General features: G+C 47.7%; 1 protein-coding gene across 4 annotated transcripts; it reads right to left on the bottom strand.

The window, feature by feature from the left end:
- Positions 1–68: 68 nt before the first annotated feature.
- Mtfr1l (mitochondrial fission regulator 1 like) lies at positions 69–13096 on the bottom strand. 4 transcript variants are annotated; one of them, XM_090335527.1, is made up of 7 exons: positions 13023–13096; positions 9890–10024; positions 9370–9474; positions 6157–6266; positions 5748–5959; positions 3670–3988; positions 69–1230 (listed from the first exon to the last, which is right to left on the bottom strand). In XM_090335527.1, exons 2-7 carry the CDS (start codon positions 9911–9913, stop codon positions 1125–1127), a joined length of 876 nt encoding a protein of 291 aa, XP_090191653.1. In that variant the 5' UTR covers positions 9914–10024; positions 13023–13096; the 3' UTR covers positions 69–1124. The 4 variants fall into 4 exon arrangements, with proteins under 4 accessions (XP_090191653.1, XP_090191652.1, XP_090191654.1 ...); XM_090335526.1 differs by lacking the exon at positions 13023–13096 and adding an exon at positions 12029–12110; XM_090335528.1 differs by lacking the exon at positions 13023–13096 and adding an exon at positions 12004–12064 and having other exon boundaries at positions 9370–9456.
- Between the last annotated feature and the right edge of the window lie 818 nt (positions 13097–13914).

Here is a 13914-nt window from a genome sequence, read left to right on the forward strand (position 1 = left end):
ACATTATCACATGTAACTACTGGGGCACACATCTTTGGAAAGGGAAAAAACAAAAACCTTAGGGACACTTTTTCTTTTTAAAGGGCAGGACTTTATGAGATAAAAGGGGAAGTCAAGAGCCTGTTTTGAGTTCTCCCATATCTTTAAAACAATGGGAATTTTCCAGTCCTAAATGGGTATGGGTATTTACAACTCAGGGATACCCCCCCAAAAAAAAAAACAAAAAACAAACCCACTATTTCTCTAAATCCTTCATTTAAAGTCAGGTAGTGCTTCAACCCAAACACACACAGTATACATACTATAGAGAAAGGGCCCCAAGGGCAACTGAGTCATGCATGATGCAGTAGGTCCAACCTTAGACCCACCCAAGGGAACTGTCAATCACGGGCCTGGAGGAGGGATGGAATGCTTATTCCTTCCTGTTTCTCTTTTCCTGCTAGACTTAAGCTAAAGTCCATGGGAAAGGTCTCCAATAAGTAGAACTGATGAGGGCCCAGCGCCTTAGAGGGTAGATTTGGTTGTACAGTATTATAAAATATACTTAAGAAAAAAATATTCCAGACCTCTAAGTTGCAGCCCAAGTATTGGCTGGTCCAGGGGCCTGACCTCTGCGTCTAGACAGGGAAAGGGTGATCTGGGGGCATTGATGTAGATTGATGAGGGATCAGCATAAGATCATCCCAGCCCTGTGAACAAGTACATAGACTTAGAGCCCCTTCCCCTCAGCCCTGCTCTGCTGCAAAGAAGCAGCTGAGAGTGAGTGACAGCTGTGCTGGGGTCTGTCGAGACCAGTCAGTGGATCTAATGCAGTGAAGTAAAGTCATTCATTTACGAACTATTTTCACACAAAGGCAAGGAAAAGCAAGAAACTTTGACTTCACCCCTTAGACATACACCCTCCACCCTCCACAACTACCTGTAATACTGTCTCAGTTCAAACCTAGCTCTGCTAAGGTTGAAGTGTGAAATGCACTCAATCCAACTCTTCTTTCAGTCCAAGTTCTAGCTTTTCAGCAAGACGGTTGCAGAAGATTTCTGAGTGGCAGAATCCTCTGCGATGAGGAAGGCAGCTATTGAAGGAATTTCAGGAGCATGAGACAGTTTTGCAGAGCAGGGTGCTGTCAGTTTCCTTTTCTACTGATATCTTCTTCCTTCAGAGCAAACTTCCTCCTTAAGACCTCAGAGATAAGCACGGCAGGGTCTTCCTCCTTCATTAAACTCCGAGACCTAGAGATACAACCATAGCTGTAATAGGAAGTACTTGCTCTGTCCTGGACAGTGCCCTAGGTAGGTAAAACTGGGATCCTCCCAACTTAGTCCCCTACACAGCATGGGATACGTGTGTGCTCTAGGTACTCAAAACACAGATTAAGCACAGATCTCAACAACAACAAAGACGGAAGGAGGGTGCAAGCTCTGAGCACAAAAGCTCAGGGACAGCACCTAGGCCCACAGTTTAAGCCTTATGATTGGTATGCACGTACACACACAAACACAAAAGCTGGAACTGAGGTGTAGCTCAAGTACTAGCTGTAAGTGAAAAAGACAAGCAAAGTCTGAGGCCATAGGCTCAAGCCCAGTACTAGCATGCACGCACACACACACATGCACGCACGCACGCACGCACATCAGAACACTGGAAACAAAACCAATCTAGATTGGGGTAGACTCAAATTATCTGAAATATCATAAAAGAGGCTCCTAGATACCCTGAATTTAACACATACACAGGACTGGGAATGTGGCATAGTGGTAGAGTGCTTTCCTAATAGGCACGAAGCTCTGGGTTTGATTCCTCAGTATCACATAAACAGAAAAGGCCAGAAGTGGCACTGTAGCTCAAGAAGTTGAGCAAAAGAAGCTCAGGGACAGTGCCCAGGCCTTGAGTTCAAGTCCTAGAACTGGCAAAAAATAAAAATAAGGAAAAATAAAAGATGTTTTTACTGTTTGGGTGGAATAGAAAGATCAACGTCTTAGTATTCTAGAAAATAAAAAGGTATTTACTTTGGTTTACATTTCTAGTCATAGACCCAGTTCATCCAATTGTAAGGGAGAAAAGCTCCAAGGACATAAATGGGAGGAGGGGTTTGACAGTAAGTATTGGGTCTAGTTTGGGTCAAGACATACTTAAGAAATTTAGGGTCAATCTATAAAGCACTGTAACCAAAGAAAATGAAGCAGTAGCTGAGTTTGGGAATGTGTTCAGCACGACTAGCTTGGCTTAGCCAGGTAAGTAAGGTAAGAGTGAGTCTAAAGAGGACCACTACCAGGAAGCAGCATGGGGGTTGGCCATATCTAGTTATCAGGGGAAAACAGGAACACACAGGGATCCAATAAACAAAGATGATAAACCTATGCTCAAAGGGGAGCTTCATCAGCTCAGGAGAGAGACCTCCCTCCCTCCAAGTCCTCAAAACACATTCTCTTGGATTTCTGCGCATAGCTGTGCTGCTTAGCCACTGGCTATCAAGGTTTGGATCTCAAGACAGAAATGCCCAGAAACCTTGGAATGAACAAACTCCTCTGGTAAACTAGGCAGCTGCTTAGACTATACCTGGGAAAACACAGAGTGGCAACTCTCAGCAATGTTTCTCTAGGGAGGTAGAAGGTGGACTTGCTATAGTTCCAGATCTCCCAAATTCCCTTAGATTAAAATCAGCTAGTGCTCTACTCCTTGAGGATATGCTTCGTAGATTTCATGTGGGGTGTGTGTGTGTGTGTGCATGTGTGTATTTTTTTGTGTGTCAGCAGTGGGAACTAGGTGTGTGCACACAAGAGTCTTTTTTTTTTTTTTTTTTGGTGGGTCATGGGGCTTGAACTCTGAGCCTGGGCGCTTGTCCCTGAGCACTTCAGCTCAAGGCTACCACCCTACTCCAGGAGCCATAGCCCCAATTCCCAATTATAGGTGTGAGCCACCGTGCCCAGTTATTTTTTTTTTAACCTGAGCAGTTCTGATGGGCTTCTGTCTACAAATTCCAAAAATCTTGTTCTCTAATTGAGAACTGATTTTAAAGCTAAAATCAACTTTATGAAAATCTCCCAGCAAAAAAAGTTTATCAGCTGGGCGCGGTGGCTCATGCTTAAAAGTCCTACCTACTCAGGAGACTGAGATCTGAGGACCATGGTTCAAAGCCAGCCTGGGCACTAAAAAATGTGAGACTCTTACCTCTAATTAGCCACTAGAAAATGAGAAGTTGGTCTGAGTCTCAAGGGGTAGAGTGGTAACCCTGAGCTGAAGAGCTCAGTCAGGGACAGCGTCCAGGCCCAGAGCAGAGTTCAAGCCCCATGACCCCCCCCCCCCCCACACACACACACAAAAAAGTTTGCCAATTTGGAATACCAAAACATGTCATACAACCCCCTAACTTGGAAGCATGGGGTATGGAGATACTAGTACTAACAGTACAAAAACCTGAGGTAGTGAAGTCACTTAAAGACAGAAATTGGATTAGATGAGCCTGCTTGTAAAATACCCATTTGGTTGGGGTGACTTAACAAACGTAAAGTATTGCTGTTTTCTCACACTGGGCCCCAGGTACTAGTAATCAGGAAGTTAGCAAGCTTTGTGAATGAAGTAATGTGGTTACTACTGAAAACTTAAGTACATTGTATTAGATCATTGAGTGAAGACAACTAAAACACCAAAACTCCATATCAAATACTTACAGATCTTGACTTTGTTTTATCCGATGAAAGTCCTTCAGAATACCCATCATGTCTGCAAAGCTGCTGGCTTTGGACAAAGAGATGCAGTCATCCTCTTCAGATGAGCTGCAGGTAGCTTTGTGTTCTGTTTTACAACATTCAGGGCTGGCAGAACAAAGTGGGACTGATGGAAGCTCAGGGACCTCTGCCTCAGTCTCCTCGGTGATGTCACTAATGACAAAGGAAGTTGTAGAGTGGAATGAGGAGCCAAAACAAGGTAGGGGAGAAGAGACATTTGAACTTCCTGGAGATAAGAAATCTGGCGTTAATGAAGCCGAAGCTGAAAGAGAAAACAAGAGGCATGAATGGACTTTGGGGCTACAATACAGCAGTGATGTTGTCTTCCCACAAGTACTGTCTACAGAACATACCCTCTTAAGCTGACCATAGTATTCTGAGAGACTAGGGTGGTATTATAAGCCCCACCATTCTCCTCCCCACTCAGGTGCTTGAAGAGGGAGATGCACTGGGCTCTAACAGTATTCAGGAGTGCAGAAAAACCCATCCCATAAAACCTTAGCTCCTAAAAGTGTCCTTTCCACATGGACTGTGGAGCGACAGCCCTCTCTTAAACTAAACCAATAGTGGCAGGCAAGGCCTGTCCCTGTTCTTTTCTCTAACTAGGATCATAATTTGACTCTGCTTCTTTAAATCTTGCTGTGAGCTAGTATTCTGGGCAATCTAGAGTGGTGATTGATCCAAATTTTTAATGGAGACAATTTTCTTGATTTCTGAGTTGATATTTTGTTTTTGGTACTGGGGATCGAGCCCAAGACGTTGCACTTACGAGGCAAGTGAATTTCTAAGTTTCCTAAAAACATTTTGCTTGTCTCCTGGGTGACCAAAAAAAGGCAAGAAATGGAAAATTTAAGTGTAATCCCTCTGTAAAGCTACCAGATAAATACATGAAGAATTCAAAGGAAACAAGGTGGGGTGTGTGGCTCATGCCTGTAATCCTAGCTACTCAGGAGGCTGAGATCTGAGGATCAAGGTTCAAAGCCAGCCCGGCACAAAGGGACCTAGACTCTTCTCTAACCTCTAGAAAACTGGAAGTGGGGCTTGGCTCAAGGGAAGGGCAGTAGCTCTGATCTGAAGAGCTCAGGGACAGCACCCAGGCTAAGTTCAAGCCTCATGACCCACCAGAAAAAAAAAAAATTCAAAGGAAACATTATGATTTTATGTGCTGCTCTGCCAGCTGACAAGGTTTTGAAACTCCATCCGTGGGCCACTGAGCAACTAGAGACAGTCTGTTGAGTGTCTATGCCTCTGGTTAAAACAGGTTCAACCTTTTCAGTGGTTCTGCTTTAAGGGCAGGCAGCCACTCTCTGGATGAAAGGACAAGGAAAAGAAGGTATGGGGGGCCGGGAGTTTGGCCTAGTGGCTAAAGTGCTTGCCTAGCATGCATGAAGACCCGGGTTCAAATCCTCCACATACATAGGAAACACATACATAGGGAAAAAAAAAAGCCAGAAGTGGTGCTGAGGCTCAAGTGGTAGAGCTCTAGCCTTGAGAAAGTCCAAGGACAGTACTCAGGCCCTGAGCTCAAGCCCAGGAGTGGGAAAAATATAAATAAATCACTAAAAAGAAAAAGAAAAAGAAGGTATAGGGCTGAGAATATGGCTTAATGGTAGAATGCTTTCCTAGAATGCATGGAGCCCTGGGTTTGATTCCTCAGTACCATACAAACAGAAAAAAGCCAAAAGCAGCCATTAAGATCAAGTAGTAGAGTACTCGCCTTGAGCAAAAGAAGCTCAAGTTCAAGCCCTGAGTTCAAGCCCTGGGACTGGCAAAAAAAAAAAAAGGAAAGAAAAAGAAAAGTCTTGTGATGGTGAGGAATGCCTACTACCTAAAAGTAAAGCTGCTCTATGTGACTTTGTGACTAAGAGGAAATCTGCTTGTAGAGTTGTAGGTCTTTGTTTCTAATCAAACTGTTTAGCCTAGAATGACTACTGGAAATCATCTCCAGACTAGCCAGCTGAATCAGTGTTATTTACCCCTCTCCTGCTCAGAATCTAATAATCCTAGTCAAGGCATTCTACCTGCATCTGCTGCCACTATCTTGGCGATCTGGCTGCGCAAGTGGCTCAGCTCATCCTGCAGCTCACTGCTGCGGCTTAGGGCTGGCAGGGCTGGCTTCTTCAGGGCCAGAAGCCTCTCCTCAGATCCACGCAGGTTGGGCACGGAGGCATTGCGCTGCATAACAATCAGAGGGCTGGGCTTCCAGGTGTGTCGCAGGGGTCGTGTATCACTCCTAGACCAGGGAAAACAAATAGGTCCATGACAAACAACTGGCCAGTATATCTCTCCTGAAATCCCTTCACCCCATAAGTTCTGCTTGACTGTTGAGCCCACAAACTCTTGTTCTATTGACCATAGCCTCTCACAAGCACCCTCCTCAATGCCTGCCTGATACTTCCAGGAAAGGTTCCCTGTTCTATAACAAGCTACCTGACACGGGCATACGTCTCCTCTTCATCTGCAGCAATCCAGGCAATGTCAGCCAGAGTAGGGACTGGGGGCACATCTCTCAAACACAGGTCAGAAATATTGGGCAGGGTCTGTGGAGAAAGCAGAATTTAACAGCAAATAGCAACAGGACATGATAAGCCAGTCAGATTCCTCCCTACAAGGGCAACTAGTGCACGCTGCATGTCAGGAAGGCTTCCTAGAGTAGGTACAAAAGTTCTTGAAGGGAGCATAACCTAGTGGTAGAGTGCTCACCTGGCATGCACGAAGCCCTCCAATCCATTCCTCGGTACCACATACACAGAAAAAGCCAGAAGTGGCAATATGGCTCAAGTGGCAGAGTGCTAGCCTTGAGCAAAAAATGTCCAAGGACAGTGCCCAGGCCCTGAGTTTAAGCCCCAGGACTGGCAAAAAAAAAAAAAAAAAAGATCAACAGCTTGATAGGAGATTTCTCCTGACTCACTCTTTATACTTTTATAAATAATTGGGTCTTTGTTGTTTTGTGCTAGAAACTGAACATTATAGCTAACTGGGTTACTAGGACTATTGTTTTAGGCAAATCAGATCGTTTGAATATTCACATTTAAATAAATAGAAGTTACAAATTATACAAAACCAACTTAGGATAGGAATTCTTAAAATAGTCCCCTCAAGTAAAATGAACAACCACCAAGAAACAGAGGCTGAGTTAAGTAATACCAAGTTAAAAGAAACATTAGGATTCAATCATGACTGCTGTGATTAAAGTAAAAACAAAAACAAAAAACACATGTTTGTAGTCTTCTTTGTCTTCCTGTCTGTCTGTCTGTCTCTCCTCCCTCTCTCCTCTCTGTGCATGCTTCCACCTCATCTAGGCTAGCCCCAATAAACCCTTTTCTGCCTGAACCACATGGTGGTGTCTTTTCTGTGAACCTTACACAAACCAGACAGGAATTGCAGGTATAAGGCTCTGGCGCAGGGCTCACATTAGTTATGAGGATGTGGGGTTCCAATGACATATCCACACATGTGAACAGTATTTCTTAGTGGATTCTCTAGTCCCCCCACTCCCCACACACATACACTTTTAAAAAAAATGCACCTAAGCCTGCACGGTGGCTCACACCTGTAATCCTAGCTATTTAGGAGGCTGAGATCTGAGGATTGTATTGCCAGCCCGGGCAATACAAAGGTGAGACTCTTATCTTCAATTAATCACTAGAAAATGGGAAATGGGGCTATGGCTCAAGGGTAGGGCAGTAGCCTTGAGCTGAAGAGCTCAGGGACAGCACCCAGGCCAGAGTTCAAGCCCCATGACATCCCCCCGCCTCCAAAATCCACCTAGAAAAACAAACTATACTGACATTCATGTATCAGAACAACTAATTATAGGTAATTTTTCTTTACTCTTCATAATTTTTTTCCAGTTCTGGGGCTTGAACTCGGGGCCTGAGCAGTGTCCTTGGACCTTCTCAAGGCTACAGTTCTACCACTTGAGCCACAACACCATTTTTGACTTTTTTCTATGTGTGTGTGTCTTCATGCATGCTAGGCAAGCACTCTACCACTAGGCCAAACTCCTGGCCCCCGCTCTTCATAAATTAATGGTTGTTAAATGTTTAAAATTAAAATTTCCTTAAATATTTAAGGTGATTTAATTTACAACAGAAATTTGGGGATTATAAAACACCAAATATAAATGCAAATGCTTCCACTGCAGATGGGTAGGTGGGTCTGGAGTTGATTTTTCCTAATTTTATTAAGTTGCGTTACTAGGCCTTAAACTGGGGTTCTCACACTCTCGGTTTTTTGTTCAAGGTTGGTGCTCTGCCACTTGAGCCACCCTGCTACTTCCAGGTTGGACTTTCCTGCCTAGGCTAGCTTCAAAGCACAGTCCTCAGACTTCGGCCTCCTGAGTAGCTAGGTGAGTAACCAGTGCCCAGCCAGCTCCTATTTTTAGCAAGGAACCTGAAACTCTCCTAGAAGTTAAGTGTGACATTCCAAGATCACATGGAATACTTCTACTGATACCAGTAACTACTACTAAAATGGGCCATTCAAGGGAAGTTTCAATTTGCTTTCAATGTTCTTGGCAAATTAAATGAATTTACAAAGTTAAGTACTTAAGCAGTGCCTGACAAATAGTATGTACTCAAGTAATATAAGCTGCTACAGTTAATACTATCGTGTATACTTCTGTTTTGATGGAGCCTGTGTCTGTGCTTGCCCAGTAACGTGGCCAATAGACCGGACAGGGCACAGATGTTGGGGCAGCCTCCACAGTCACACTGCCAACTCCTGATGCTTCTGAGGCACCTAGGGCCACATCCTGTTGAACTGTGTTGGTGATTCTGGCAATCTGAGTCATGAGATGGCTCCTACTTGCACACTTCCAACCCATAGCTGACGCTAATACTAACCCTGACAATTTGTTTCTCTCTGGGCTCACATCTTTTCATGTGGGTATTTCTGTCTCTTCTTTGTGGATACAAAGCAGAAATAATTATGGCTCAGCTTCTCAAACTCGTACGCCAAACTAGCCCGGAGCTGGTGCCTTACCATGTGTTCCTGGATGGAAGCCTCAGAGCCTACTCAGCTTTCTACTATAGAAAAGGGTCTCAGAAGGTCAGGCAAGACTAGTACTACAGAGTGGATGCTACAGATTCGCCTTCCTAGACACAGAAGATTGAATTAGCCCGATAACAAAGTGCAAGATTTGGCCAGCTGGAAGAGCTGGAGACTTGAGGAGGCCTCAGAGAAACATTCAAAAGTGGCCAAGTCATAGGTCTCATGGGAAAAGGAGATCCACTGGAGTCACGGCAATTAGTGTCCTATGTGGGAACTTGCCAGGCTGTAGAGAAACACCTCAGAGCACAGACAAAATCTAAAAAGATTTGGTTCTTCACAGACCTGTGACTTGCTCTGATAAACTGGATTGCTGGAGACTTATGAAATCTTGAGGCAACAGAGGCAACAAAGATAAGCTGTAAGATTAATAACTTATGAACACATTAGAAGTCCATTGTCATCTATTTATGGGCAGTCAGGAAGGCACAGTGACCAGGATCTAAAATACCCACTAAACATTCCTTACAAAATGAAAAGGTGACAGGAAAGCAGGCTGCATTAGCAAATGCCAAGAGGTCTGGGGCACGAAGTGGCACTGTGCTCCCATACTCTGAGCCTCTACTTCCCCTGCTCTTGCAGTGTACTCACCTCAAAGGATGCCCGGGGACATGGCTTCAGGGGCAGATTGGTTCCAATTCTTCTCACGACACTTCGAGCAGCCCCGTGAGGCTTGTTCTGCCAGATAGGGATAGTCTGGAACAGACAATCACAACCTGGGTGACAGTCCAGCCACTGTCCCTATTCTCTCCTCTCTAGCAGGGAGACTGAATTCCCTGTGCCTAGAGACGAGGCACCACCTGGGAGTCAAGTCTCCATTATGGGGAAGGACAGGGTTTCTAGTTACTAACCTTTGGCCAGCAAAGGGAAACTGGCTGCTACTAAGGCAGTAAATATGGGAGGTCCCAGAGAAGGGAGGACTCCCATCCCTCTGCACAGAAAGGTAGAAATGCAGTGACTCCTGAGGTATCCCCAAGATCATAGTAAGCTGTTCCCTAGGGTAGGAGGTGGGTGATCCAGGCCCAGACTTCCAGGTAAAATGAATTAATTGGAGTCTCGTATAGACTCAGTGCTTCCCTTCCCCTGTCCCCACCTCGGGAATACCTCTTACCACATTCGTTTCCATCCCCGACATTTCAGCCAGTTCCTGCACTTGAATGACAAGGCAGCCACTGGGCAGCTTGAGGGGGCGGGAGGTGTGACTCCTTCATATCAGGCCATGTTGAGGACAGTCAGATTTCCTTTCCTGTGAAATAATCCCCCCAATAGGAACTCAATGGCTACCACAAAAGCACCACAAAACAAGGCCTGACAGAGCCGTAATTAATGGCTGATGTCTGGAAGGAGAGAAAAACCAGCCCAAGAGGTGACCTTTGCCAAATCTAGACCCTTAAAAGTTGTGTTGGAGACTTGCTGAGAGAACTTGACCAAGCCAGGGAACCATTTTGGGCCACAAAATTTCTTGAGTCAAAGCTTCAAAGGATTCAAACAGAACTGTCTGATAACTACAAAGCTCCTGGGAGAGCCAAGTGAAGGTGCCATCCAAGCGGAGTGCTTGATTATATGAAAGCCAGCATGTATCAATCAGCAAGGTGGTAGAGGAAGAGCAACAGCCAGCCTGTGTTAATCTGTCTACTGAGCTACTGAGGAGAGACAACTTTCTTTTCTCTGGAAGGAGTGGGGGAGAAAGGAGAGATTAAACTCGAGACTTCACGTATATTAAGAAACACTCTAATATTGAGTCATGTACCCCAGGCACAATTTCTGGCTAGCCAGAAAGCAAGTCATTTAAACTTCTTCCCTTTCTTTCTTTGCCAGTCCTGGAGCTTGGGTATTATTCTTGAGCTTTCTCAAGGCTAGCACTCTACTACTTGAGCCACAGCATCACCTCTGGCTAGTTCTGAGTATGTGGTACCAAGGAATTGAATCCAGGGCTTCGTGCATGCTAGGGGCAAGCACGTTACCACTAGGCCACACTCCCAAGCTGCCACTTAAGGCTAAAGGTTAGTGAAATGGGAGATTTTAAGGAACTAGATGGACTTTAAAGCATGACACAAATAAGTGGCATCCCTTTTGACTGCATCCTTCACCTTGCATGGTGATGAAATGGAATCAGTGAACTCACAGATTCTCCTGTCCGTCAAATACCAGGAACAGCCACTCCTGCCAGGCCTTATGCTGAACATGCTCTCAAGGAATTCACAGTCCAGCAGGAAGACGGGGAGTGAACATTTTCTAAGGAAGGCTCATTATTACCACCTGTAACTGAGAGGCCTACTAGGCAGGTGTCCAGGTGAGTTCAGAGAAGCTGGGGAGGGAAGGAGCGCCAGCACGGGTCCAGCACAGGGGACCCAGGACACGTAGAAGGTAGGCAACCTGATCTGAACGGACATGGTCTTGGGTGAAGGCAGATCTTTCTGGAGACTTCTCTAGACAGTTTCCTCTCTTTTAGGAGAGGAGTTGGCACTAAAGGGCCTCATCTGTCCGATTCTGCTGTCTCCATCTTCACACTTCCCTTCAAGCCTTTTTCCCTTCCAAGTGCCCTCGCAGGTTCACTTAACAGTGCTGCTGCGCTTCCCGTTAGTCTTGTGGCCACGCCTCACCCCCAGAGGCTCAAACACCGCGGATCCACTGCCAAACCCTGCGCCTAGTTACAACCCTACTCCTCGACACAACCGACAGGATAAAACCGAGACGGCTCGGCTGCCCCCAGCGTGGACCGCGGCGGGCCCCCCTCCCCTGTGCGGCGCTGCCCCGCCATCGGCCCCAGCGCTGGAGCCCTGCTCGCACCCAACAGCGCAAAGCGGGAAACGCCGGGCCGCCTCTGCGTGGGCCCGGCGGGGCCGCGAGCACCCGCACCCCCGTGGGCGAGCACCAACTTCGCGGCCAGGCCCCGCCCCGCGGGTCCGCGCCAGCGGCTCTGACCGCCCCAGCCAGGCCTCGCCCGCGGCGGCCGCTCCGGGCCAACGTCGGTCCTCCTCTCCTGCCCCACGGGCCGAGGCCCGCGAGCACAGGAGGGCGCCAGGGCCGCGGGGGCGCAGCAGGCGTGAGCAGACCGGACCCGCTCGCTGCGGGACGCGGGACTGCAGCCGCCCGGCCAGGACTCCGTTTCCCTCTGGCCGAGTGAGGCGGACAGCAGCGGCTCCAGCGAGAACTCGCGTGGAGCAGGACCCGCGGGGTTCGGCTCACGGCCGGCCGCACGAGCGGCCCCCAGACCTTCCTCACCTCAGACTCGGGCTCCGGCACTCACCTCACGGCCCCTCCCACCACCGCGGACGGCCCGGCCTCGCGCGCCCTCACTTCCGCTGATCCGCCCCCCCAGCCCCGGAAACGATCCCTTGCAGCTGCGTGACTGCGAGCGCTCCAGAGGGGGCGGGGCTGCCCGGGGGCGTGGCGAGTCCCGAGGGCGGGGCTCCGGCGCCGGGCCACTCCCCCTGGCGTCGGTGCGTGGAGATTCCCGGGGGCCGGCCGGTCGCGTCCCGCCGCTTGCCCCCTCCGCGTCTTTGTTCCTCGCGTTCAGTCCCACCGGCGTGTGGAAAGCCGAAGCCTGTGTTTCTGCCAGGACCCTAACGCGCCGCGCCTGCTGTCCCCGCGTCTGCAGACCTCCCCACCCCGCGCTTACCTCGCCGGCCTTGCCCAGGCTCCCCTCACAGGCCAGGCCAAAGTGCTGGGAAAATCTCTAGCAAAAATGAGCACAAATCCTTGAGCTCCGTCCCTAGCATGTCCAACAGAGAACCACGCAAATGAATAAGTAAATTACTAAAAACATTTTTTTTTTTTTTTTTTGCCAGTCCTGGGCTTGAGCTCAGGGCCTGAGCACTGTCCTTGGACTTTCTCAAGGCTGGAGCTCTACCACTTGAGCCTCAGCACCACTTCCGGCTTTTTTCTATGTATGTGGTACCGAGGAATCGAACCCGGGTCTTCATGCATGCTAGGCAAGCACTTTTAACCACTAGGCCAAACTCCCGGCCCCCCCTAAAAACATTTTTTTAATGGACAGAAGGCCTCTTTTGCTTTTGACTCCTGTCCTCCAGGGCTTTGTGGCTTTCTTCTATTTTAGCCTCCATTGTCTGTCTCTCTCCCACACCTCCACAGTGTCAATTAGTGTGTGGATTCGATTGATGGCACTATAAGACCCACATTCCTTCCAGACTCACATGCCCACCTCCCTTGGTCCTCAACCCCTCACTGTCCCAATCTCCGTGGCATCTAGGACCTGAGGCCGCCTCCTCTGCCCTCAGTACCTGGCTCTGTGGCCAGATCTGGCTTTGCTCCTCTCAAGCTGGAATTCCCCGGTCTTCAGAACTTGGATCCCTATCTGCCAAGCACAGGCTGGCTCGTGGGTGAACAGCCTGTGCAGTCACAATGGGCCCCACGCCCAGAACAACCCCATACTGCTTTCCTGCTCTCCTGGCCCTCTGGAAGCCAGTTGTGTGTCACTTGGTAACGGGTACACTGAGAAACATGCTTTGGGGTGATTCCATTGTTACAGGACTATCATGCAGCAGACTGAGACCTAGGTGAGCTAGGTGAAGTGGTATATCTCATTGTTGCGTTGTCCAGCATATTTCTGTACTGAATATGGCAATTATAACACAATGGTATTTGTTCAGTAAAAGTACTAGGTAACGGAAAATTTTCAGCTCAGTTATAATCTTAGGAACCTCCATCATATACACTGCCCATCCTGCCCAAATTATTATTATGTACTACATAACTATCATTTCTCTTTGGTGAGCAGCGTAAGGATTTTTTTTTCTTTCTTTTTGCCAGTCTTGGGGAGAGCACTGTCCTTGGGCTTTCCTAAGGCTAGTGCTCTACCACTTGAGCCACAGCACCACTTCTGACTTTTCTATGTATATGGTACCGAAGAATTGAACCCCAGTCTTCGTGCATGCTAGGCAAGCACTGTTACCACTAGGCCAAATTCTCAGCCCACAGTGTAAGGATTTGAACTCAGAACTTGCTAGACAAGTGCTCTTCCACGATGGCTCACACCTGTAATCCTAGCTACTAAGAAAGCTGAGCTCTGAGGATCACGGTTTAAAGCCAGCCTGGGCACAAAAATCTGTGAGACTTTTTGTCTTGGAGCTTGAACTCTGGCCTGGGTGCTGTCCCTGCGCTCTTCAGCTCAAG

Source organism: Megascapheus bottae, chromosome 6 (assembly GCF_031878675.1).
Source record: "Megascapheus bottae isolate mThoBot1 chromosome 6, mThoBot2.hap1, whole genome shotgun sequence".
Classification (NCBI taxonomy): domain Eukaryota; kingdom Metazoa; phylum Chordata; class Mammalia; order Rodentia; family Geomyidae; genus Megascapheus; species Megascapheus bottae.